Source organism: Cervus elaphus, chromosome 4 (assembly GCF_910594005.1).
Source record: "Cervus elaphus chromosome 4, mCerEla1.1, whole genome shotgun sequence".
Lineage (NCBI taxonomy): Eukaryota > Metazoa > Chordata > Mammalia > Artiodactyla > Cervidae > Cervus > Cervus elaphus.
Window position 1 is genome coordinate 26,066,709 of NC_057818.1, and position 25,540 is coordinate 26,092,248.

The following is a 25,540-nucleotide window of genomic DNA, read 5'->3' on the forward strand; positions in this document are numbered from 1 at the left end:
GTATTCCTGTCTTGACAGAAAGTGGACACGTTTCTGTTTTCAGTATCCAAAGTTCTAAGGAATACTTATAGTGCTTATTGAAATCCTTGTTTCATCTTGGAATAGACCCTCTTGATTATTCTGTTTCTTAAGTTTATTTTTTGCCCTGCTTATTTTTCTTTCTTTCTTCATTGCCTTCCTAGCTCTTGCTTGTATCTTGGCAATGTTTTTTTTCCAACCACAGTGACCATTAAGTATGGTCACTGCTTAATTGTGTTAATATCATTTTGGATTTGGAATGTTGGTTATTGACTTCCTTTAAATATGTATGTTTTCCATGAGAGAAGAGAGATTTTTTTATAGCACTCACCATGTGTTTTTGTCTCATGTCAGATACCTTCTGATAGAAAGTCAGGCCTGCTGTGGCTGCCTCACTTTAAATTTTGGCAGGGTAGATTGCCAGTTGGTCTGTTGAAGGGAAAGAGACTTAGAGTGGTCTTTCGTGTTTTGAGCTCCATGTAAACTTTTGGCTCTTGTTTTATGGGGCCAACTTAGACTAATTATTTTATTTTTTGTTTTATTTTTTAATGATCAGGAAATCTATGTGTTCTTTACTTCAAACCATTTACGTAACTCTTCGACAAACCACTTACTTGTTGGTGGGAAGCAAAGGCCTGTGAAAGAATCAATGCAAGCTCTTTTGCCGTCACACTTCGCTAGCTAAAGGGGATACTAAAATTTTTCTCACAGAGACCCTTATTTCTTACACTTTTACTATTGGAAAGCAAATAAATGAAGAGAATTTGGCCATTTGACAAAAACAAACATCCTTGCCCACTCGCTTTTTCTGCAGTCATTTATAGTCTGAAACCCAGAGTGTGCGTGGTGATTAAGACAGTTTTTCATGCTTGTCTTTTTCAACCTGAGCCATTTAAAAGCCAGTTTGGCCTACCGGGTCCCTACACTTTTGATAGGAGACGTGGCTTACCTTGCGGCTGCATTCTAGATTGTTCTCAGCCAGTATATGTTGCAAGGCACCCACTTCTAAAGATGGAACACGTGGCTAGAGATATTGTGCATACGTACAGTGTTTATTGTTCCACAGCAATAAATAATAGTGATATTTTGGGACAGTATACAGTGGACAGTCTAGAACAGTGATTTCTCCATCTTTTATTTGTCTGTGATCCATAGTAAGAAATACATGTAACACCATGACCCACTTCTACATACAAATATGTATATATAATTGAAAGTTTCACAATACAGTATCTATCCATACTGTATATCTCTGTTACATTGTATTTCATTTTAAAAATGTTAATTTCATGACCCAATTATGAGTTCTGATGCACATTTTGAAAAACACTATTCTAAATAAATGCCCCAAACTTAACATTTATTGTTTCATTCCTCACCTGTGTGAGGTATGGGGGGGAGGGGTAAATATGCAAGCATAAAACAGCTGTTTATCTCATCCTGACTTGGATGGTAGAGTGGAAAAAGGTAGAAAAGGGGTCAGAAAATTTGGATTCCAAGTCTGAACTTGACTCCTTATGAACCAGGTCATCTTAATAAGGAACTGTAATGTTTTAGAGTTGATGGAAGCTCTGAAAACCATCTCGAAAGCCCTTTCAGCTTTTAAACCTATCTTAAGAACATATTGATACTTTATAGGGTTATCCAGTTAAGTACTGTTGAGAGTCAGTTGAGCACTGGGTTAAACGTAAAGACTAGAACCAATATGTGCAACACACACTTAGGACAAAGGGATAACCATACCCATGTAAGTGTTCACTCTTACTAGTACTGGCATAAGAATTGGTGTTCTGTGAGCCTTTAACTTCACCATCTATGAAGGGGAGTTGATAATTGATGAAGGAAACAAATCTAAGGATATTTTGCTCCCCTCCTGGACTCCATCCTTTTAGAGATAAAAGGAAATTTTATTTTTATTTTCCGAATATTACTAAGTTTACTATTCCCTCAGTGTTTCAGAAGCAATTGGTCTTTTGAGAGTTTGAGCTGTGCTTGAATTCTTCCCCTGCCTCCTCTTGGTTGGGAACCCTTGTCAGTGTTAATTGAATGCTGAAATCTGTTACCTGTAAAATGTGATTGGGAGGGGAGGGAGGAGAATGGATGTCTATTCTTTCATATTGTTAAAAGATTAGCAATAATGTCTTTGAATTGCTTGGAGCAGTGTCTGGCCCTTAATTGCTTCCTGAATAGAAGCTATTATATGTTACAGAAAGCTTGAAACCAAAACCCATTCAAGGAGCCAGTTAGAAAAGGGTCTGTTTCCAGGACTCTGGCAGAGAGGAGCATATACAGATGGGAAGTCAGGAGTAGTTATCTTACTTTGAAGGCCTGCAGATGTTTATGGAATGTTCTTTATTGAGGGGGCCAGCAGTAGAAGGGTTGGGGACTATGAGCAATTAAAAAAGCACTTGTTGACAAAAAGCGGGGAAATTAATGATGAGGCTATCTGAGGGTCCAGTTACACAGCTGGCATCTTCAGGTAGGAAGTGAGCTGTTGGGCCTTCTCTTCGACCAGGAATCTTCAGTGGGGCAGAGAGCCCCACCCGTGGAGAGAAGGCATCTCCTAGTACACTGTTCACGCCGCAGCTCACCTCTGTAGAAAAGCCATTTTCTGATAAGCTTTAAAAATATGTCTCTGGGGTGAAGGGCCTGAAAGGTGCCTCACAGGAGAAGAAAACACGCACATGGAAAAGGGAGGTGGAAGGAGAGACCCATGGGAACCTTGGACCGAGGCAGGTGTTTTCTTGCCCAACTTGTTAGTTCTTTGATTTGTTATTTTTCCTTAAGACATATGTTCTTTACAAGAATCTAACTGCCACTAGATGGCACACAGATCCCAGCACTATTCTGACTGGGTAATATGTTTAAGATTCTTTTCAAAAGATAGGTCACTGATATGTTTTTTTAAAAATAAAATATATTAAAATATTTTAACATTTCATGTTAGGAGTGAATAAAGGATGAAAAATTAAAATTCAAAATCCATGTATTTTGTAGACTTGGCTTGTGCTGTAGAGAAAGCCCTATTGTTGAGGTTCATCATGGCTCATGGTCTTTGTTCATATGTAGGTGATATCTGTAATTTGATTCTCATGCACAAATGCTTCATTTAATTTATTTAGTGAGATTTTGGGAAGGTGGGGTTTTGAGAAGAGAGTAAGCTATACCCTCTCCAACAATGCCTTTTTTTTCTTCATTTTTGTTTCTTAACCACCACTTGAAATTTCATTTCTTAGAAATTTTGAAACTGTGTTTCTTACAGAATATTATGTTGCTTTTAAACAAATGTCTGTTGCTTTGCATTTGTGTTTGAATTGTGTGTATGTGGGTTATAGACAGACATGGGTGCAGCTGAAAGAATGAGACGGCTGGTCACTGGGAAGAGCAGAGAAGCCCAGAGAGGATGTGGGGCAGTTGGCACAGCCCCTCCCACCCCAACCAAAAAGAAAAAATTGAAACCAGGCCTGTCAGGCAGTGGTTATCACCACCACCCTGACCATCAACGGCGTGAAACAGTGCAGCAAAGCACAGACTGTGCCTGCTCTTTGTTCAGGAGCAGCAGTGGCAGATAGTTCTGTCGCTCTGTTTGTAAACTGTGACACTAAGGCCTTCGGCCCTAGCCATTGAAGACCGGCTCAAGAAAAGGGAATCATAATAAAGGTTTGTTTATTTGATGTAATCATTCGCTGTGAAGGGTATGAACAAGGTCCATTAAAATCCTTCCCATCATTTCATGTCTGGCTCCCTTGCAATGGTCAGAAACAGGCACGTGGTGACAAGCTGCCCTCTCCTGAATGGATTCCATGGGGTCTTAGGTTTACATACTCTGGTTTATTGAGGCTATTATATTAGTTGGCAAGTGGCCGATGCTTCCTTCTCTCCACCCCTCCACCTCCCCCACATGTCAGTGTAGGTGTTTGGAGCAGCCTGAGTGCTGCCTCGGGGCTGCCTGCCCTGGAAAAGCCGACAAGAGAACTGCTCCCAGAGCTACTGGCCATTGTCCATTCTGGTGCTCAGCCCAGGTTGGGGTGTGATGACAGATGTGGAGAATTGTGCAAGGATCAGTCATATTTTTTTAAAATATATGTCTCCAGTCTTATCTAGCCCCCTACCACTGTTTTGTTTTGTTTTGTCTTAAGAATCATAGCCTTATAACTGGGACTGTTTGAATAAAATATACTAAAACATTACAGTTGTTGAGATATAAATAAGTGATCGATACATCAATCATGACAGTAAGTTTTCAAGAAAACTGTCAGATAATGTTTTACAATTTAGCATGAAACTTTTAGCTTAATTCTACTTTGTGTTATAGTTCCCCAAAGAGTTCCTAAAACAAGAACAGTAAAAACATGATTCTGAAAAAAAAAAGAAACATGATTTTGAACACATATAAATACACCCACAGTGTTCTTGATGCGCAAGTACCTTGAATTCCATAGTTCAGGTGGATCTAATGTATAGAATGATGCCAGTTCTTTCATTTACAACTAAGGCTTTGATCTCCAACTATTAGTTAATGGATTGTCTTCCTTGTTCCTACTTGGCCCCCACATCCTAGCTTCACTCCTCTGTGAAGGGCCAGGTACTAGCCTAGAGACAGGCATGGAAGCCCACTCTGTCTGCAGCTGTACCTTCTCCTCCTCCCCAGGATCTCAGGTTGAGCAATGAAGACAATAACAGCAAGGAAGTCACCCTGGGCATCTTGCTTTAATGTCACCAGCAGATCTAGATCTAATCAGTCCTAATGCTAGAACTACACGTATTGAGCCTTGGACCAAGCATTTGATTACATTATCTCCTTTAATTTTCATTTTACATCTGCGTAAACTACAGCTTAGAGAATCTGGGTGACTGGTCTAAAATCAAGTCACCCATGCGAGCAGTAAATAGGGGGAGCACAGTGTAAAACTAGGTCTGTTGTGTTACCGTGAAGTTGTATTTTACGCACATTTCACCCTGTGCATGTTAAACCAGCCTTGTGGGCTGGTTCCTCTTCCCCCACCTATATTAAATAGACAGTATATGTCATCTGGCCTGAAATAGGGGGCACATGTGGCATAACCCCAGAAGAAGTATGTAAATAAATGGTTTTGCAGGTATCCCAGCCATTGACAAACAAGTGAAGAACACCCAAACAGAAGGATGGCTGATGGCTTCCTCAATATTAGGAAGAAATCGTAGACCAGAACAGTTACAGGCACTGTGACTGGCTGCATATCCAAAACTGTAGTATATAATATTTTCAAGTTGAGAGCGTTTGTTGAGGGTGAAGGTAAGCAGGGTAACAGATGTCCTTATGGTTGTGTTTTTTTTTTTTCTTCTTCTTCTTCTTCCTACAGTGTGCTTTTGATTCTTTAAAGGTTAATTTTGTTAATTTTGACCTAAGTTTTATCATTTCTCTCCTTCTTCCCAGGGCTTCCTAAAGAATGAAAAGGACAATGCCCTGCTGTCTGCCATCGAAGAGTCCCGGAAGAGGGTAAGAAAGGCATAGATGTATGCTGTTGTGAGGGCAGCATGGATGCTGGAGTGTACAGGTTCTAGAAGCTGGATTCTCTGTCCCAGGCCCAGCTCTTCTGGTAGTTCACCAGGGGGAGTTTTACAGTAACCATTTTTGAGGAAAATACCATGCTTGTAACTCTGTGTATATCCAGTGACTGCATCTGAGCTACTGGGCTGGGCAGTTAACCATTAAGTTAATCTTGAAATGGGAGAGCAAGGCAATTCTTTGATTTCATTGTTATAGTATAAATGGCATTTTGGTTTCTGTTGAACCAGCAATTCAGAAAAGCAGTTATGATCCTTGATAGTTTTCCCTAATTTATTTTCCTTTTGTCATAAAATTTGACTTTCTACACCACCTTTTAAATTCGCAATTTCTCCAAGCTCTTTCGAACAAATAAGAACATCTTGATGTTCAAGAGGATAGTATGTAAGTCAGCCAGAACAGCCATGACATGGGCAGCAATGTTTTGCAGCAAGCATTCCCACAGGATACTCAAAGATCATTGACTTTAAAAAAAAAAAAAAAAAGATCATTGACTTTACTATCATGTGAGTTATCTTCAGTTGTTTGACAAGGATGAAAAGATCAAAACCTTTCCAAAACCTTCCATTATGGAGTAAGAGATTTTCAGGTCCCTGAGTCTTTTGGGAAAGGAGGAAGACACAGCTTAGTGATTATGTGGAGTTGGTTCTAAAGACGCAACTTTTCCCAGGAAGGAGGCTGGGGACTTCACGTTAGTCTGAAAGCAGTCTCTGTGTCTGCAAGGATGAGTTGGGGTGAAGGGACCTCTGTTCTGCTGTTTACTTATGTAGCCCATAGATCATGTGAAATACACTTGTATATTATTTATATGGTTCAAAAAACAAGAGAGAAAAAAAAATTAACTGCTTTTTGGTGTGCTTTATTAAATACTCATACAGGTGAAAGTGTCTCATTAGGGTTGATGTGAGTGAGACAGGGCAGCATGGGGGCTTTCCAGCTCTAATTGATAAGAATATGTTTCAGAGACATTATTTGAATGACTAGTATGTTTAATTATCAGAGTAAAATTCCCTAAAATTTAATTAATTATATTGTTGGCAATAGTACTTATTCCTAGAAATAGAGAAAGTCACTTGATCCAGAATTGAAAAAAAAAAAAATTTAAGGTTTTTTTTTCCTTTTTGTTCACACTTGGAATGAGTTACTCACCAACATTGATTCTCCTGCTGTACGGGACCAATGAAATTAAATTAGGATTGTCGAATGCCACCGAGCCTTATTAATCCATTTACCCTGCGGAATGTGCTTCTGAAATTGGCAGTCTCTGAACGTTGTGCCATACTGAGACTAAATGTGCAGCCAGCCAAAACATTTAAGTGACATACCACAGTGCAAAATGTGTGCATATGTGTTTGTGAGGGAGGTGTTCCGGTGTTGGGAGCTGGCCCTGAGGGGGGACCTTTCACCTGTCTGGACACCGGGAGGCTGCCACTGAGCAAGAATCATTTTCAAACAAAAGGTGAGCAGCTTCCTGGCATTTTGGTGGTAATTTCACGTTTGAATAACTTGCCAATGTCCTGCTGAAATGCCAAGAAAACAAGCTACAAAACCACAAATGTGTCCTCTCTTTTCCCATTTGGTGCATCCCAGCAAAAACAGAACAACATTATCAGAACATATGTAGAGTTTCTAAAAGCCAGCAACAGCTCAGTAATAAGCGGGTGTGAAGTCAAAGCATATTGCCCTCTTCCCTTTATGAAAATGGGGTTCGAGTGCTCCCCACCTGTTTTTAATTCAGTTGCCCAGTTCTTTCCCTGCCTGCCTTTCTTAATTGTCTTTAAGAGATCTATTTCCCCACATAACTTGAAAGATTCAGATATAGTTTATAACAGTTTCTCCCTGCTTTGTCATTTTCTGTGGTTTGTCTTTCCTTTTAATTTGTAGACCTCTGCACACCCTTCCAGGTTATCCCTCTTCTCTTCCCTTGGGTTTCTTTCCTTCTTTTCTCTCACCTCGCTTAAGACCCTCCCTGTCCTCCTCTCCTCTTGGTTCTTAGCTCTGTTGATTCTCTCTGATTAGCTCTTCTAGTTGACATTCTTCTTTGCACCTAATCCGGTGGTTCAGATGTGGGTCTAAAGGGAATAGGCTGGAAGAGGGCAGATGGGCGGCTGATCATCCCTGATTAGCCCACAAATTGGATGTTCCATTATCTCTAATGTAATTAAGATAAGCTAGGGGTGGCATGGTCAAGAGAAGAGAATTTTAATGTTGGGCCATTTATTTTTATTTGAAGCTCCTTATCACACTAATGATGAATGGAATGACAGTGCTGTTTGTTCAGCTTGTGGGGCTGTTTCTAAATGAGTAGCCTGGCGTACTTCTCAGATAGATTCTGAGGACTGGAGCCCAGAAAGCTGCCAGTTTTCAGAGTACTTCCTGTGTTCCTGAAGCAGTTCTTGGCACACAGGTAGGCAGCTTGATTAACAGGGGATGGTTGATTCCCACTGTTGTGGCTCTGACCCTTACATGATGCTGGAAGTCTGCCCCTGCCATCCTCATCAACAGTGCCTCTGAGACAGATTGTGTTCTCTTCAGTTGCCTTTACTGCTTTGCCATTCTTCAACAGCCGGAGGGCTTACCCTTAAAAAAACTCATGTGATGCCCTGTTGTCTTGGGTCAGTGCCACAGCTTAGTCACTGCTTCACTTGCTTCACTTCCTGTTGCAAGTTTGGAAAGCTGTATGGTATGCCAGCTCTCCACCTCTTTATTTCAGCCCACCCTGGTCCACCTGCCACATAGCTCTCTGTTTTCCCTTACTCAGACAGGTTCAAGGTTGAGGAGGTGGTTGACCACTAAACAGGAGGAGGTTTAGAAGAAATGTGGTTCAACACATGCAGCATTTCTGGGTAGCTTCTAGGTACCCTAGCCCCTTCCCCTCCCCTTTCCCCCATCTTTCTGTCCAACATTCTTCTCTCTGTTCAGGAAGCATAGCTTTCATGTTTAAGGTCCCTAATGTAGCAAGAAAAAATGATTTTTCTCTAGGTATTTTTTTTTCAATCCAGGATAACTGGAATGGTCTTTTCTGCCTGACTCTCAGAAGAGAACCAAGTGAAAGTCTATTTTTAAAGTTTTTGATTATCATTTCTTCTTCTGTCTTTAGAGTACACGTTAGGAATACACTGATAGATGGACCAAATCAAATTTGCAGGATGTGCCAACCCTCTTGCTAATCATTTTTGTGGCTGTCTGCTTTCTTTTTCATATTTTAATAAATATTGGTCCATACGCAAACATCACATTTGTAAAAACAGTATACGATTTTTCTTAGAGTTTCCCAGAGCTCACATATATGGATGTTATCAGTATATAAATTATCTTTGTTGCCAGAAATAAAGCAGGCATTACTAATACTCATTCCCTTAGTGCTGCCTAACTGGATGCCAATCTGATTGTAAATGAAATGGCTTTTTGAAAAGTGGGCTCAAGCTTACGGGAAACTGGTTTGCCAATTAAAGAATCATAGGCTAAGAATGGTTATGATTCAGTATGTGTCTATAAGTTGCTTTAATCTCCCGCTCAGAGGTTTTGTTTTAGTTTTGAAGGGGGTTTTTTGTCTTTTTTTGGGAGGGGGGGTTGCTGTTGCTGTTTCTTTTTCCCTTCCTTTCTCCCTCCCTTCTTTTCTGTTTCCCTTCTTTCTTTTTTTTTTTTCCTGAGTGCATTTGCTTTGGCAACCTGCAATGTCACTAGCAAATAAGAGTGAGGTTTGTCAGAGATTTCAAGAGTGACTTTGAGTAGACTGAGATAGGAAACTTGTAGAAGGCTCTAGGTTTTTTTGTCTTTTTTTTTTTAACTGATTTACTTCCTCCTATGAAAATAAAGAAAAGGCAGAGGAACCAGAGATCAAATTGCCAATATCCACTGGATCATTGAAAAAGCAAGGGAGTTCAAGAAAAACATATATTTCTGCTTTATTGACTACGCCAAAGCCTTCGACTGTATGGATCACAATAAACTGTGGAAAATTCTGAAAGAGATGGGAATACCAGACCACCTGACCTGCCTCTTGAGAAACCTGTATGCAGGTCAGGAAGCAACAGTTAGAACTGGACATGGAACAACAGACTGGTTCCAAATAGGAAAAGGAGTACATCAAGGCTGTATATTGTCACCCTGATTATTTAATTCATATGCAGAGTACATCATGAGAAATGCTGGGCTGGAAGAAGCACAAGCTGGAATCAAGATTGCCGGGAGAAATATCAATAACCTCAGATATGCAGATGACACCACCCTTATGGCAGAGAGGGAAGAGGAACTAAAGAGCCTCTGGATGAAAGTGAAAGAGGAGAGTGAAAAAGTTGGCTTAAAGCTCAACATTCAGAAAACTAAGATCATGGCCTCTGGTCCCATCACCTCATGGGAAATAGATGGGGAAACAGTGTCAGAAATAGTGGAAACAGTGTCAGACTTTATTTCTTTGGGCTCCAAAATTACTGCAGATGGTGATTGCAGCCATGAAATTAAAAGACGCTTACTCCTTGGAAGGAAAGTTATGACCAACCTAGATAGCATATTAAAAAGCAGAGACATTACTTTGCCAACAAAGGTCCGTCTGGTCAAGGCTATGGTTTTTCCAGTGGTCACGTATGGATGTGAAGAAAGCTGAGTGCTGAAGAATTGATGCTTTTGAACTGTGGTGTTGGAGAAGACTCTTGAGAGTCCCTTGGACTGCGAGGAGATCCAACCAGTCCATCCTGAAGGACATAAGTCCTGGGTGTTCATTGGAGGGACTGATGCTGAAGCTGAAACTCCAGTACTTTGGCCACCTCATGCAAAGAGTTGACTCATTGGAAAAGACCTTGATGCTGGGAGGGATTGAGGGCAGGAGGAGAAGCGGACAACAGAGGGTGAGGTGGCTGGATGGCATCACCGACTCGATGGGCATGAGTTTGAGTAAACTCCGGGAGTTGGTGATGGACAGGGAGGCCTGGTGTGCTGCAATTCGTGGGGTCGCAAAGAGTCAGACACGACTGAGCGACTGAACTGAACTGAACTGATGAAAATATTACTGTTTCTTAAAAAAAGACACTGGGAAAATCTTTTGTTTCTGTCTCATCTTAGAGGCTCATTAAATCTTAAGATACCATTGACTTGCTCTTTTCCTCCCTGGCTGCTTGAAGATCAGCCGCCATCATGAACGACACAGTAACTATCCAGACTAGGAAGTTCATGACCAACCGACTGCTTCAGCGGAAACAAATGGTCATTGATGCTCTTCACCCTGGAAAGGCAACAGTACCTAAAACAGAAATTCGGGAAAAACTGGCCAAAATGTACAAGACCACACCAGATGTCATCTTTGTATTTGGATTCAGAACCCATCTTGGTGGTGGCAAGACAGCTGGCTTCGGCATGATTTACGACTCCTTGGATTACGCGAAGAAGAATGAGCCCAAACACAGGCTTGCAAGACATGGCCTGTATGAGAAGAAAAAGACCTCCAGAAAACAGCGAAAGGAGCGCAAGAACAGAATGAAGAAAGTCAGGGGGACTGCAAAGGCCAGTGTTGGTGCTGGCAAAAAGAAGGAGTAAAGATTCTGCAGTGACTGTATCTGTGGTGCTTGTGCAGATTTTTCATGAAAGAATAAACTAAGACCTTTTCCATGAAAAAAAAAAAAAAAGATACCATTGACTTAAAATCCATCATTATTTTATGTACTGCACAGAAAAAGTACTTAAGAATAGTACTTCAATTTAAACTTTTGACATGCTGTCAATCATAATATGTAGCCTCAGTTCAGAGGGTTACAGTTTTAAGAAGATATTTATCTTAATAAGCACATAAGAAAAAAATTCAGCATTACTACTCATTAGAGAAATGCATGTCAAAACCAGGAGTTATCACCTCACACCCATTAGCATGGCTAGAGTCAAAAAACCCAGAAAGTGATATTGGAGAGGATGTAGACAAATTGAAACTATTGTGCACTGTTGGTGGGAATGAAAAAGTGTAGCCTCATTGAAAACATTATGCAGTTGCTCAAAAAATTAAACATAGGATGACCGTGTGATCCAGCAATTTCATTTCTGGATATGTATCCCAAAGAATTGAAAGCAGGAACTTGAAGAGATATGTGTACACCCAGATTCACAGAAACATGATTCATATTAACCAAAAGTTGGAAGCAACTCACGTGTCCATGGATAGAGGCATGGATAAACAAAATGTGGTGTATATGTATAGTGGAGTGTTATTCAGCCTTAACACGGAAGGAGACTGCATATGCTACAACACAGATGAACCTGAGGACATTATGCTAAGTGAAATAAGCCAGACACAAAAAGACAAACACTGTATGATTGCACTTCTTTGAGGTACCTAGACATGTCAGAATCCCAGAGACAGAAGTAGAATGGTGGTTGCCTGTGTCTGGGGGATGGTGGGAATGGAGGTATTGTTTAATGGGTGCAGAGTTTCATTTTTGCACAATGAAGAGCATTCTGGAGATACATGGTGGTGATGTTTGCACAGCCATATGAATGAACTTAATGCCATTGAACTGCACAGTTAAGTGGTTAAAATGGTAAGCTTTATGGTTAAGTACATTTTACCACAATTAAAAATCTGCTTTTCATGTGTTAGACTTGATGAAATAGGGCATGTTTGCAAACAACTCTCAGTAAGTTCTTTAAGGATAATTTGAAATAGCTTGCCTTTGCTCTGATAATGGAAAGATGGCAGATCAAGAGGGTTTTGAATTTCTACTGCACGTTAAGGGAAACCGTGTTCTTTGTTTTCTCACTCGGGTCCTGTCTCTCTTCTCCCCTCCTCCAGACCTTTGGCATGGCTGAGGAGTACCATCGAGAGTCAATGCTGGTCGAGTGGGAGCAAGTGAAGCAGCGGATTCTCCACACCCTGCTGGCGTCAGGAGAAGATGCCCTTGACTTTACTCAAGAAAGCGAGGTGAGTTGAGTCCAGAAAATCAACCATTATTAAAAACGTCAGGTCAGAAAATACTTATCTGCTTGACTGCTGGCCGACCTGGCACAGCTGATCCCTTTCTTCCTCTTGAAGCCCTTTCTTCATTGCCTTCTAGATGCCCACATTTGCCTGGATTTCCTCCAGCATGGCTGGCCGCTTCTGCTCAACCTCTTGTGCTGAATTTTCCTCAAACTCCTGTCCCAGGGCTCCGTCCTTGACCTGTTCCTGATTCTTCATTAATCACTGCCCTGTTGATCTCTTCTGGGCTTATGGTATTAAATACCTTCTATGTACTTGAAGACTCAAATTCACATCACCATCCCAAATCCTCTCAGATTCACTTGTTCTGGTGGCCTTCTTGGCTACTCAGGTGTCTCAGAGCCATCAAGCTTAACATGTTTAGAATTGAGTCGTGGTAGCAACTGCCTCCAACTCCCTCCCAGCTTTTCTCACAGAGTTTATCATCTTTATAAAGGGCAGTTCCAGTTTTTCACTTGCTGAGATCCAACACCTCAGATTCATTTTTATCCTACCCTTCTCTTACCTAGACTCTCAAACATGCTGACAAATCCACTTAACCCTTTTCTCAGAATATACCCAGAGTCCAACCACTTTTTTTTTTAATTTATTTATTTTAATTGGAGGCTAATTACTTTACAATGTTGTGGAGGTTTTTGCCATACATTAACATGAATCAGCCATGGGTATACATATGTGTCCCCACCCCCCCATCCTGAATCCCCCTCCCCAACCACTTCTTACCACCTGTGCTGTTAGCCTTGGGGCCAAGTCAACCAGCATCTCTTGTTCAGATTATTGGACCGATTTCCTAACTGGTTTTTCCATTATCTGTTGCTGTGTAATCAATCACTGCAAACCATAGTAGCTGAAAACAAGCGTTTAGCTTAGCTGAGTGTTTTTTGGTTTGGGATGTCCTGGCCCTGGTGGTCAGGATGTTGGCTGAGACTACACTCCTCGCAGAGCTCAACTCGAAGGGGATCTAGTCCCAGGCTCACTTACGTGCTTCCTGACAAGCCTCAGGTCCTCTCTGGCTCTTGGCTAGGGGTGTGAGTTCCTTGTTGTGTGGGTCTCTTTCGTACTGCTCACAGCATGGGTAGCGTGCCTCTCCTGGGGCAAGAGTGAAGGATCCAAGGAAGAGTTCAAAGGCCCCTGAGACAGAAACTACAGTCTTTCCATGACTTAATCTTGAAAGTTATATTCTGTTGCCTCTCTGATCAAAGTAAATTACTAAATTCAGCCTATACTCAAGGAGAGAGGATTAAATGAGAGCTTGGATCCCAGGACGTGGGGATTATTGGGAGCCATCTTAGAGGTTGTCAACCACACTGGTCTACTGCTTCTGCCCTTGTACAGTCTTCTCAATAGCCAGAGTGATGCTGTTAAACACAGACTAGATCATGTCACACCTCTTCTCAGGATCCTCCAGTGACATCCGTCTCGTTTGGAGGGAAAGCCGGAGTCTTCGCCCTGACTTCCCAATCTTTCTCTGGCCTGGTCTTGTTGCTTCTCCCAGCTCACATTATTCTGCTCTCCCCATTGCTCTTGCTGCTCCTGCCTTAGATCATCTGGGCTTCCTGTTGCTTGTGCCTAAAAGGCTCTTTCCCTAAATCACTGCATGCCTGTCCTCCTCACTTCCTTCAGGTATTACCCAGTGCCATCTTGATGAGGCCTTCCAGGACCTTTACATCTGAAATCCAAACCAAACTCTCCCCATTCAGCCCTCCCTATATGCCCTTTTCTTGCTATATTTTTCTTTTTATTACTTCTTCACTTTAAACCACTTAAAATCACTGTGTGTGTTTTTATGTCTTTATATTGCTTATTGTCTGTTTCTCCCAGAAAAATTTAAGCTCCAGGAAGGTAAGGACTTTTGTTTGCTGTATTTACTCATATCACCAGTGCCTAGATGAGTGCCTGGAACATATTTGATGCTCCAAAAATATTTGGTAAATAAATCATTTGGCCTTAGCTAACTTTGTGCCAACCAGAGTATTAGGGATGTGTGATTTTAGAGTGGGTATGTTATGTAGGGTTTATCTCTTACTTATCCTGGAGATCTTTCCTGAGAGGGATTTTGAGGCTGCAACTTGGGATCAGCAGGAAAGTATGTCTTCCTTGATTAGTGATGTCTGCCCTTGGCCAGTGGGAACTGTGACCATACATTCACCACACCAGTGTTGGGGAGAGAATGACTTTAGGGTTCTAATCCTAGCTTCACCACTGACTAGTTCTGATATGACATCCACATTATTATTTATATATTAAATATTCAAGTTATTTAACCCTGCAGACGTTTAGTGTCTTCATTAGTAAAATGGGATTATTGGGAAGATTAGTGATAATGTAAAGCCCCTCTCCCATAATGATTGTCCTTTATTATTGTTTAAAAGTAAGTAATTTCAGGGCACTTCTGTGGTGGTCCAGTAGCTAAGATTTTGCCTTTTAATGCAAGGGGTGCTGATTCAATTCCTGGTTCCAGAGCTAAGATTCCATGTGTTTCAAGGCCAAAAAAGCTATAACATAAAACAAGCACTATTGTAGCAAATTCACTAAAAGACTTTAAAAATGGTCTACATTTCTAAAAAAAACAATCTCAAAAAGTAGTTTCAGGCAATTTGTATGTGCAAGTTAAAAATTATGTCAAAAAACTATTAAAATTTATAAAAATTATAGCATTAGACATTTCAAGTAATATTACCAGTGCCTCCTCCGAAGTTGTTTTGACTAACTGATGTTCTTTTCTCATAAAAGATTGGGCACCTAAGGCTCAGTGAGGCTTGTACTGTGCTAGGTGAGACTGGGGACTGTTGACATTTGGACCATCGTTCTGTTGAAGTCTGGGTCAAAGGTGGGTAGCTTGGCAGTGTCATGCCTGCATGATAACGTTCCACATCCTGTGTCTACAGATTTGCTCCTGGTTTAAAACCAAGTTTTTCTATTAAATTAGCCCCCAAATAAATAGATGCTAAAGTCATTTATCTCAGGAAATTACTCATTAAGGACCTTGTTCCGCATTTCTTAGACTCAAAGACTTCAGAGAAGAGCAGAGTCTTGGGGAAAAAAAAAAAGAGCTAATGTAGAAGGTCCTTGGGCAGCCTGATGTTTCTCAATTGCTTATGAGTCTAGGCAGAGAAGTAGAACAGCTCATGGTTTTATAAACTTCATTTTTTTAAAACTGTGTTAATAGGTTGTGGTCTGTATTGGGATTTGGAAGTAATTATAAGCTGCTAATGAGATATTCTTTCTTGATTGCTCTTGTCTTAAAAATAGACTAGTCTATTTAGTAGACATTTCTTCCTTGACCTTAAGTCCTCCCTCTTGAAAGGGAGGACTCCTTCTTATTGATACTTCTGCTGTTCTCTGTGGTGACACCCATCAAAATGGATAGCTTTGTTGAAAAAGCTGGCAAATAATGCAGATGGTTCTCTCTTCAGGTTATCCAGGGAATTGCCATTTCTGGAACCCTCATAGGTTTTATTGTTTGTTGCTGTTTTGAACTTTCCCCCTAAAGTATGACATACATACAGAAAAAAATGCACGCATTATAAGTATATAGCTCAGTGAGTTACCAAAAACGAAACACACCCAGATGAAGAAACCACACTGCCATCCCCCTAGCATCCCCACCCCCAGTGCTTTTTCATTCACGACCCCTCACCATGACCACCAAGAAAAACACTGTCTTGACTTCTAATGCCATGGATTAATTTTGCCTGTTTTTAAACTCTGTGTAAATGGAGTCATGCTGTATGTGCTCTTGTGTCTGGCTTCTTTTGCTTAACATTCTGTGTATCGTTACATGTAGTTGCAGGCTGTTCATTCTCATGGCCAGATAGTATGACTGCAGTATTTTTCCATTCTGATGTGGATGCACATTTGAATAGTTTACAGTTCTTAGCTTTTATAACGAGTGCTAGTGAGAGCATTCTTGTACCTGTCTTTTGGTGAACGCACATTTGCACATCCGTTGGGGGGGCAGTTGCTGGCACAAGAGGGTACACATGTGTTCAGCCTTAGCAGATGCTGCCCAGCAGCTTTCCAAAATGGTGTCTCACCATCCCCTCCCACCAGCACTGTGAGAATTCTTTGTTCCTTATCTTTGCCACACTTGATATTTTTTGTCTTTTTCAGTTCAACCATTCTGGTGGATGTGTGGAAGAACCATGTGTTTTTCCCATATAATTTTCTTCCAAAAGATGGAAAGGTAGTATTAGCTCCACTTGGGCAGACACTTTCTCTACCCTCTCTGTAGGAAACCACAGAGATAGGCTTTGGAATTCAGCAGGCCTGAGTTCCCAGGCCTCTCCTGGGAACCACATTGTTCTCGTCCTCGTTGTAAAAGGCCTCTCTTGAAGAATGGTTGAAAGGAATGTAGAACGTGTGTAAGGCACCTGGCTCAGAGCCGGCATAGAGTGCACGCTTAGCACATCCCAGCAGTGTTTATGGTGGTAGTTAGTATTTGGTCAGCTACCCAGGTGGGACTAGTGGTAAAGAACCCACCTGCCAGTGCAGGAGACTAAGAGATGTGGGTTCAGTCCCTGGGTTGGGAAGATCCCCTGGAGAAGGGCATGACAACCCACTCCAGTATTCTTGCCTGGAGAATCCCATGGACAGAGGAGCCTGGTGGGCCACAGTCCACGGGGTTGCAAAGAGTCGAACATGACTAAAGCGACTTAGTACACATCCATGCACACATTGTTAAGTTTATTTTTATTATTTTAAGATGGATCTGTTCCTTTTTAACTGTCCCTTGATTTATGAAGTGTTTCTGGGAATGAAAAATATCTCATAAGTAGAGGAAATAATTAAAGTATGACTTGCCATCTAAACCATTCTTTTCTGGGTACTTTATTGTGAAGAATAAGACTGTTGGAATCCGGAGAGTTATTAGCTAGGAAAGAGGCTTCCAGTCATTTGGAGCTGACCTTACATTGAAGGAAAATGTCCAAATTTGGCTAATTTAATATGAAGAGAGGCTTGAGGCTTTTTTTACTTTTTTAAACAAAAATGAACTAGAAGTTGGTGATTCCTGAAACATTTTACCCTCAAGCCTTCTGATTACAAAAGAGCAGCAACACATTAGTAATATCTGTTCCTGGCAAGTTTTAATAAGGAAAATGATGCTTCAATAGCAAAATTCAATTTGGGAAATTAATTTCCTTAGGATATCATTGAAGAAAAAGATATAATTTTTAAAGGAAGTAGGAATTGAAAGATTGTTAATAATGTTCCAAGTTTTGGTCTCAATAAAAATGATAGGCTTTAAAGCAAGAAAGAGACTCCTGGCTAAGAACCCCCATGCCCCAGACCCTCCGTCTGGCCTGTGCGGAAGAACACCCCAGTCTGTGCTGCTTGCATGACAGCATGCAGGCTGGGAGCAGTGTTGAGAATCCTTGATGTATCTCAGCCAGCATTTAAAACAGTATTTAAAGAAGTAAGTTTTTATCTAGCCTCAGTGCGCCATGGCTGTGTTGGTGTTAGACATAGTCAGTGGTCAGTGCTTTATTGTATTATGTGGGAAATGACTCAGCTTCTCAAGCAGGAGCCTTGACCAAGAAGCTGTTGTAGCTTAACCATTACAGATAGTGAACGGTATATGTTGAATATAGTCTCTAATTTTGATAACTGACTTAATACCGTATTTCATCAGCTCCCAGCTACGCATCTTTTCTATATTTTACCATCTCTGAAATCAAGATATGTCTTAAATCAATGGTATAGTTTGTCAGCATTTTTCTTTCTTAGTGGTACATAAACATGATGTCTTATAATGGATGGTTAGATTCGGTAGAATACAGCAAAAATATTGACTGACAAAGTTTGAATTTAAAAACCCCAGACTAGATGATTCCAAACTGTATTTTATGGCTCCCTGGTAGTTTCTGAAAGGGCTGGTTTTGTTTCACATACTGGAATTTAAATAGAATTTCAAGTATGGAAAATGCTCCACTGCTCTTTCAAAAAGAAGTTTAAAGAACCAACTCATTTTAATATCAAGCCATATCACACATGAACACCTTCTTGCACAGCGTTCTGATGGTTGAACGTACTTGTAAAAATTCAGCCTCTGTCCTCCACCCCAAACCCAACATAACCTCTGACATCCTGTCCTTTCAGTTCCCTCTTATGTCTTTATGTGCACAGTTATACGTTTATGTTCATCCAATCAATTTATTATCTTTTCCGTAGATGGCAGCATTTTCTATAATAGATGCTACAGCTTAGCATTATGTTTTGTTTTTTTTTAACTTATTTTGGAGCTTTTTCTTGGTTAGTGTAGGTGCCTGTCTTTTTTTAGTGGCTGTAATAAATTTCATTGTATAAATGACCCAAGTGTTCCTCCCATTTTATCCATGAAGAGCTATGCCCCAGAGAAGTTAGATATCATTACCCAAAGTCACACAGTCGGGTTGCATTTAGAACCTGGGTCTTCTGGTCCCCAGTTGGTGTTTTTTCCCTAGTGGTACTGAGCTTCTGTGTACAGAGTTTATAGCCAACTACTGTACGTTAGTTACTTTGGTTCTGTTTTGTTTACGTAAAGCCACAACCTTCCACTTGGAAGTTAAAAACTCTCTTCCTTCAATAGTATCATCACATTTTCTTTTTACTCTGTACTTATTTTGCTAAAAGTGAATGCTAGTTACATTCCTTTTTTCCTGTCTAGAATGTTCCCTCCTTGGAAAAAAATTTATTTCTGGATATGTTATGTACAAAAATAGCTGCTTGATAAAAGCTTACAGTTACCCCCTGCCACTCCCAACTATATCCTCCCAGTTCTGGAATGCTCTCTTAGAAAATGGGTCTTTTACCCTATGACATCCCTTATATGTGAAATCTGAAAAGAAATGATACAAATGAACTCATTTACAAATCAGACTCAGAGTCTTAGAAAACAAACTTCTGGTTGCCAGAGGAGGGAGAGTAGGGGGAAGAGATAGGGAGTTTGGGATCAACATGTGCACACTGCTTTATTTAGAATGGATAACCAACAAGGACCTACTGTATATCACATGGAACTCTACTCCATGTTATGTGGGAACATGGATGGGAGGGGGGCTTGGGGGAGAATGGATACATGTATATGTGTGTATATGTATCGTTGAGTCCCTTCACTGTATCGTTGAGTCCCTTCACTGTTCACGTGAAACTCCCACAACATTGTTAATCAGCTATACCCCAATACAAAATAAAGTTTAAAGTCTGATTTAAAAAAGAAAAGAAAATGACTCTTTTGGGAACACCATGTACACTGAGAAAACCCTTCTCATGTCTATGCTCTGAGAGACCACTGTTTCTCCGCAGTATCTACAGACTCCTGGTGAACCCTTTGCTGTCCTCCTGGCCCTGCCCTCCCATCTTCCCCGCCTTCCTGGTCTCTTGACTCCATGCTCCTGGTATCCCCACTGTGATCCAGTCAGGCAGACCTGAAAAGTTTGAAATGTTATCCCCACACAGCACACCGGTGTCCACTTTCCCAGCCCTCCAGCAGCCCCTGGCTTTGAGATTCCTATGAATGTTTGCTGATTCCTCTCTTCAGGCCTGTGCGTGTCCACATCCTGTTGGTGGATAATTGACTTCGTGTGTGGTGAAATAGAGGCTCCGCCAAGGGCAAATGAAGGAAAGCTATGTTTGAAAACAAGCGTATTAAGCAAAATTCATTTAAATGGAAATTTGCAGGCTGAAAACCAACTACTTTTTAAGTGGATAATTTTTAGAATTAGGTTTCTAGTAGTACCAGAAAATATTTCTCAAGGCTGTTTATGTATATTTAGCTGAAACAATTGTGTCCTTGCAGAAGTATTTTGTGCCGTTTCCTCCTTTCATCCCTGTTTATTCCCCCCAGTTAGGTTACTGTAATTAACAACCTTAGTGCTCTGTTCTTTCAAAGACTTGGGGATCATCAGCTTTCAGAGAGTTAGTTCTGTTCCAGAAAGATGGCTGTGTTATAGAACAGTCTTGACTGTCACAGTGTTACTGAGAACACTCAGAAGTAGAAAATGAGCTGGTGGGAGTTCTGTTCATACAAGAAACGCATGCTCATTGTAGAAAAATAAGATGAGAATTTCCAGCCAGCAGAAAGTAAAATATTGTAGGTTATGTTTCTGTAGTGTCCATATCTATCCATTGTTCAGCGCTGGGTTTATTCCCATGTTCCTTGTGGTTTATTTTTTATTTAATGTGATAGCATTAGCGTTTACTGGTCAGATGTTGGACACTGAGCTCTTTCTACTTGTTCCTACTTACTCCTTGTGAAGTGGGTAGTATTTTCTTCCCATTTAATCTTTTCATCTATAAGGTAACTATCATTGCTGCCCCTGTATCATTGCAACAGCTAAAGAAGCCCAGGCCCCAAAGAAGCAGTGTACTCAGTCAAGATCACGTAGCTCATGAGCAGTGGAGCCAGGCTTTCTAAACCACTGCTCACTTGTTCTCCAGTGGCCATCCTTGGACAGTTGCCCCGGGCTACCCTGGCAGGCAGCGTGGCCCCAGACTGTGGATGCAAACCATGGCTCTGCTACTTCTTACTGGAGTGTCCTCGGGCAGTTGCTTTCTGTGCCCTTTGGTATCTTTTTCTGTAAAACTAATATAAGTGTGTCTCTCATAGGGTTGTGGAGTTAATACACGAAAATTAAGACCCTGCTTGGCGTATAGTAGTTGCTCAGAAAGTGTGGCTGTTGTCACTGTGACCTGATGGTTTTCAGTCATTTCAGATAGGAATGCCTTCTGCTGTGAATAACTGAAAACTTGAGTTTCTATAGCTTGAAGAGGAATTTATTATTCTCAGCTAACAAGTCTGCAGGTGTGGAAAGAGTGGGGCCTTAATTCACTTGCTCTGCGGTGCCATCAGAGACACGTCTTTGTCTCTGTACACCAACATTTTTTAGCCCGGCCCCTTCAGGCTCGCAAGATGATTGCCGCTGCTCTAGGTGTGCTGTTTGCATTCTGCTTGGAATACTGAAAGGCCATGCCAGGCTCTTTTTTCCCCCTCTATCAGGAAAAGCAGAAGCTACACTTTGCCTGAATGTACTGCTAGGCTTGTGCTTCCGCCTCACTGGCTAGATCCAGGGTGGTGCATGGCCATTCCCAGCTGCAGTGGACGCTGGAAAGGGTAGTGTGTAGGGGTTAGCTCATGAGGACCTATTGTCAGATTTTCAGAAAATTTGCTATCTAGTTGATATCACTTGGAATAGCTTGAATTCTGCCAGTGTGGGAGTATCTACACTAAAGAAACCAGCAAATGCTACAAATCAAGTCCCCTTCCCCAAGCCAGTTGTTAAACATTTACCAATACACTATTAGATATGTTTAACTCCATATGCCAGAGGGGGAAGTGGCAGTGACTAGAGGTAAGAGGTGGGGATATGAAATGTTCATTGAGTCAGCCAAGCGGCAGCATTTACTAAGCTTACCATCTGATAGGGAGAGTTTGAGGCCAACATATGGAAAAGTTTCTTAGTCTTTTTTTAGAAAGAGCAAAGTTAAACTTTAGCTAAGTTTCATCCCTGTTGTAAATAAATACGGATCAAAATTAGGTGTGTTCTACTAGGTATTATTTATATTCTTAAATTTGCAACACACTGTACTGTACTGTAGTGAGATCAAATTCAATATTTTGAACAGTAAACTATTTATAGCTCCTTTAATATCAGTGACTGCAGAAAATCAGAGCTGGGAGGACTTCTTGAGGTTGTCTAGGACAGCCCTTTCATCAGTTTCTCAGATGAGAAAGGAATGTGCTTGGCCCCAGACCCCAAAACCAGGGAGTGGAGTGGTCCTCCTGGAACCCAGGTATCCAGACAGTCCAGTGTTCATTCCAGAAGCTGAGGGTTTACAGCTCGCCTTTCTGCCTCCTGGCCCTCCTTCCTCCCTGTTCTGCCCCAGCACATGCTCATGCAGGTAACCTTCTGCCACCTTGGTGGTGCTGGGAGGTTTTGCTGCTATCTTCCATCTGCTCCCCCAAAGCCTACTTTAAAACTGCTTTGTTTTAGATTTTAGAGAATAGAGCATTGATTTTTTTTTTTTTAAATGAGAGAAGCTTAAGAATTTGATCTCTGCTACAGTACAGTACGAACTAGTTTGGAAGTTTAAGAATATGCCTGATGTCCCTAATTGGAACATACCTATTTTTGATCCATTTTTGTTTACAGTGGGGAATAAACTTAGCTAAAGATTAACTTTAATCTTTCTCTAAAAAAACTAGTAAATCTTACCAAATATTGGTGTCTAACTCTCCCCATCAGTTGGTAAGCTCTTGGTGGGCAGCCTCTGTGGGCTGTCTTCCTGTCATCCCTGTGGGGATGGGTGCGTTCATGCTATGCTTATGGCAGGCGGACACTTAACACATGTTTACTGAATAAACGAATAGATCAATAAAGGACTCAACTTAGACTGACTTTGTTTCTTCGGATGCAGAAAGTTCATCAGTAGGTGTTGCCTTAGTGTGGCCTCTAGATAGGAAATGTCTGAACCTCAGTATTGTGACCCTATAATCTCCATTTCTTCAGCTGTTTAACATGATTGATGGAAACAGGAGACCCACACATACCACAGCCTCACTGGTATAAAGACATGGGTGAGAAAGATGAGGTGGAGTGGGAGCTTGGGATTGAAACCAAATGTTACAAAGATAGAAACAGTTACTGAGATATCCCTGCACGACATATTCATTAGATATCCCTGATGAATTGAGATATTCGTCAGCCTCCTATTATTGAGTTATTGGGTCCCATGCCTACTCCCTTATGTGTTCATGATAAGGGAGTCACCTTCTATTGAAACCCCCAAAATCATTGTTTTCAGGAAGTCTGACTAGGAAACAGACTTCTCACAGCTCTGTTAAAGACAAATGTTTATGATTTTTTTTTTCCCTTTACATGACTGAATGCTGTTCTGAACCAATTCTGAATGTATGTTTATCTACAGCCAAGTTACATCAGTGATGCAGGACCCCCTGGTCGAAGCTCTCTAGACAGCATTGAAATGGCCTACGCCCGGCAGGTAAGCATGTTCTCAAGGAAGATCAAATCCAGGAAAATCTTCTGTGAGCCCTCTGGAGAGTTAAAAGGAACACAGACTTCATGTGAAAGTCAGACCCTAAAAGCAAGTTGGGTTTTCATTCAGAGGACTTGTTAATATTTTACCAGCTAGGTCCCTGGAGAAGTCTGTCAAATTGGGTAATAGAATGACTCAGGTTTGATTTAGGGAAATTGAAATCTGCCTCACACACTGACCAAGGCATTTCATTCTGCATTTGGCAACAGTTCATGTACAGTAAAGCTCTGAGTAATTTCACTGCTGAGCAAATGGAGTTCTATATTAACTGATCACCTGGTTGGCAAATGGTATTATCAGAAACCCTGCTCCCTGCCTTGTTGTAGAAAGAAATTTTCTAAGTGTTTTTCTGCCTGGGTAAGCATAGTGTACTCACCATTACTGGATATTACTGTCCTGGAGAAGCTCATAGTATTTGGGGTGTTGTGGCTCTGGCTGTGTATCATGACCATGTGATAGTGTAAACATAGATTGAGACACTCTGTGTTAAAGCATAGGGTCTGAAAACTACACGAAACTGCCCTTAGGACAGTACATACCTGGAATTGACTTTTTGAGTAAAGCTGTGCCAGCCTTGTGTACTTTATTCTAATTTGCTGCTTTCCTGCACAAAGTATCAAGAAGGAAAACAGTCTTGTTTCTTGAATTGCAGGTGGTGGGCTTCCACCCTCTAAATCTTCCTGCACCAGAAGTCACCAAGGAACATGTGTTCGATTGTGACCAACTTCCACAGTGCTATGAGGGTAGAATATGTTGGTGCCACTGTGGCCCTCCACCCACCCCACGCCAGACTCAGTGGAAGGAAGGAAGTGGGCAATGCTGAGGGCCACAGTGGCACCAGCATATTCTCCCCTCAAAGCACGGTGCCAGTTGTGTCAACTTGGGACACAAGTCTACCTTCTTTCAACTCCCTCATGTTTTACTAGTATTTATTCTTCAATTTTTAGATCTCCCACACTCCATCTACATTTTTTTAAATTTCACTTTGTTTATATGACTGACTACCATTGCCACAGACATCTCCAGAATTCAGGCCTAACGAAATTACAAGCTTCTGAGGAGAGAAACCATGGATCTTCTGTGTCTGTGAAGACTAAAGCTTTATAAGACTATGGTTTTCCAGCACTCAGGACACCATGTCATGTCTGTTTATGTGGCAGTCCCCTCCAGTGGAGAGAGAACCTTTATATCCCATGCTGAACACAGTGCCCAAGGGAAGGCCCCTCAGAAATGCTTGTTGAGTGAATAAACACCACCTTGTCTTTATAATGCTCCTGGAGGCCACATGCTGCTCTCCGCCATTGAGAGCAGAGGGCAGTAAGGTTCGACAGGCTCCTGTTTTGTCTAAAATCACTACCTAGTTCAGTCCTCAGCAGAGCAAGGATTTCAGAATGCAACGAGTAGAACTTACTAGTTTTCACCATCACTGTTGTGTTTCTTTAAAAACATAGTCCAGAGTAAATTGGCCTTTCCATTCTTTAAACATCACATAGTTCCTTTTTCTTGAGAAATTTTACTGAGGAGCTGGGATTCTTGATGAGAGAAATGGGAACTGCAAATGGGCAGAAGTGCTCTTCTGACACGTGTGGAGGGCTGCAGCCTGACGCACATCCCTGGGCTGGGGCCATTCAGTCCTTTTGTCAGAAGGGTGACCAGACTCTGCTCAGATTCCTAGGAAACAGCAGCTAGAGACCTTCCACTGTCCCATCTTCCACTTTGGTCCTTGCTGTCCGGGACCGAGGGTCTGCTGGGCAGAGCAGCACAGAACCGCACGTGCTGCTCCTCCCCCAGGGCCACCCTGCTCCCACTCCCCAGGTTAGGAAGGCTGGGGAAGCAGTTAGCTCTGGTGTGTGTTCATGCCACTGCCCGAAGCTCAGACACAGGACTGAGCAGCTAGCCAGAGGCCTTGCCCTCCAGGCAGTGTGGACAGTTCAGCCACTGTGAGGAAGGAAAGGTTGGCCGAAGCTTCTGACCACTGG

At 41.5% G+C, this 25,540-nt stretch overlaps 2 protein-coding genes across 2 annotated transcripts in view; both read left to right on the top strand.

The window, feature by feature from the left end:
• Nucleotides 1-25,540, top strand: part of NUP93 (nucleoporin 93) — a 105,421-nt gene that overhangs the window by 61,108 nt on the left and 18,773 nt on the right. The window contains exons 4-6 of the mRNA XM_043898530.1: nucleotides 5,435-5,497; nucleotides 12,342-12,470; nucleotides 23,433-23,507. Coding sequence (XP_043754465.1) covers nucleotides 5,435-5,497; nucleotides 12,342-12,470; nucleotides 23,433-23,507 — 267 coding nt within the window. The remainder of the gene's footprint in view (nucleotides 1-5,434; nucleotides 5,498-12,341; nucleotides 12,471-23,432; nucleotides 23,508-25,540) is intronic.
• LOC122691748 (40S ribosomal protein S24-like) lies at nucleotides 10,488-12,333 on the top strand. The gene has a single exon (XM_043898531.1). The coding sequence runs from the start codon at nucleotides 10,700-10,702 to the stop codon at nucleotides 11,096-11,098; it is 399 nt and encodes a 132-aa protein (XP_043754466.1). The 5' UTR covers nucleotides 10,488-10,699; the 3' UTR covers nucleotides 11,099-12,333.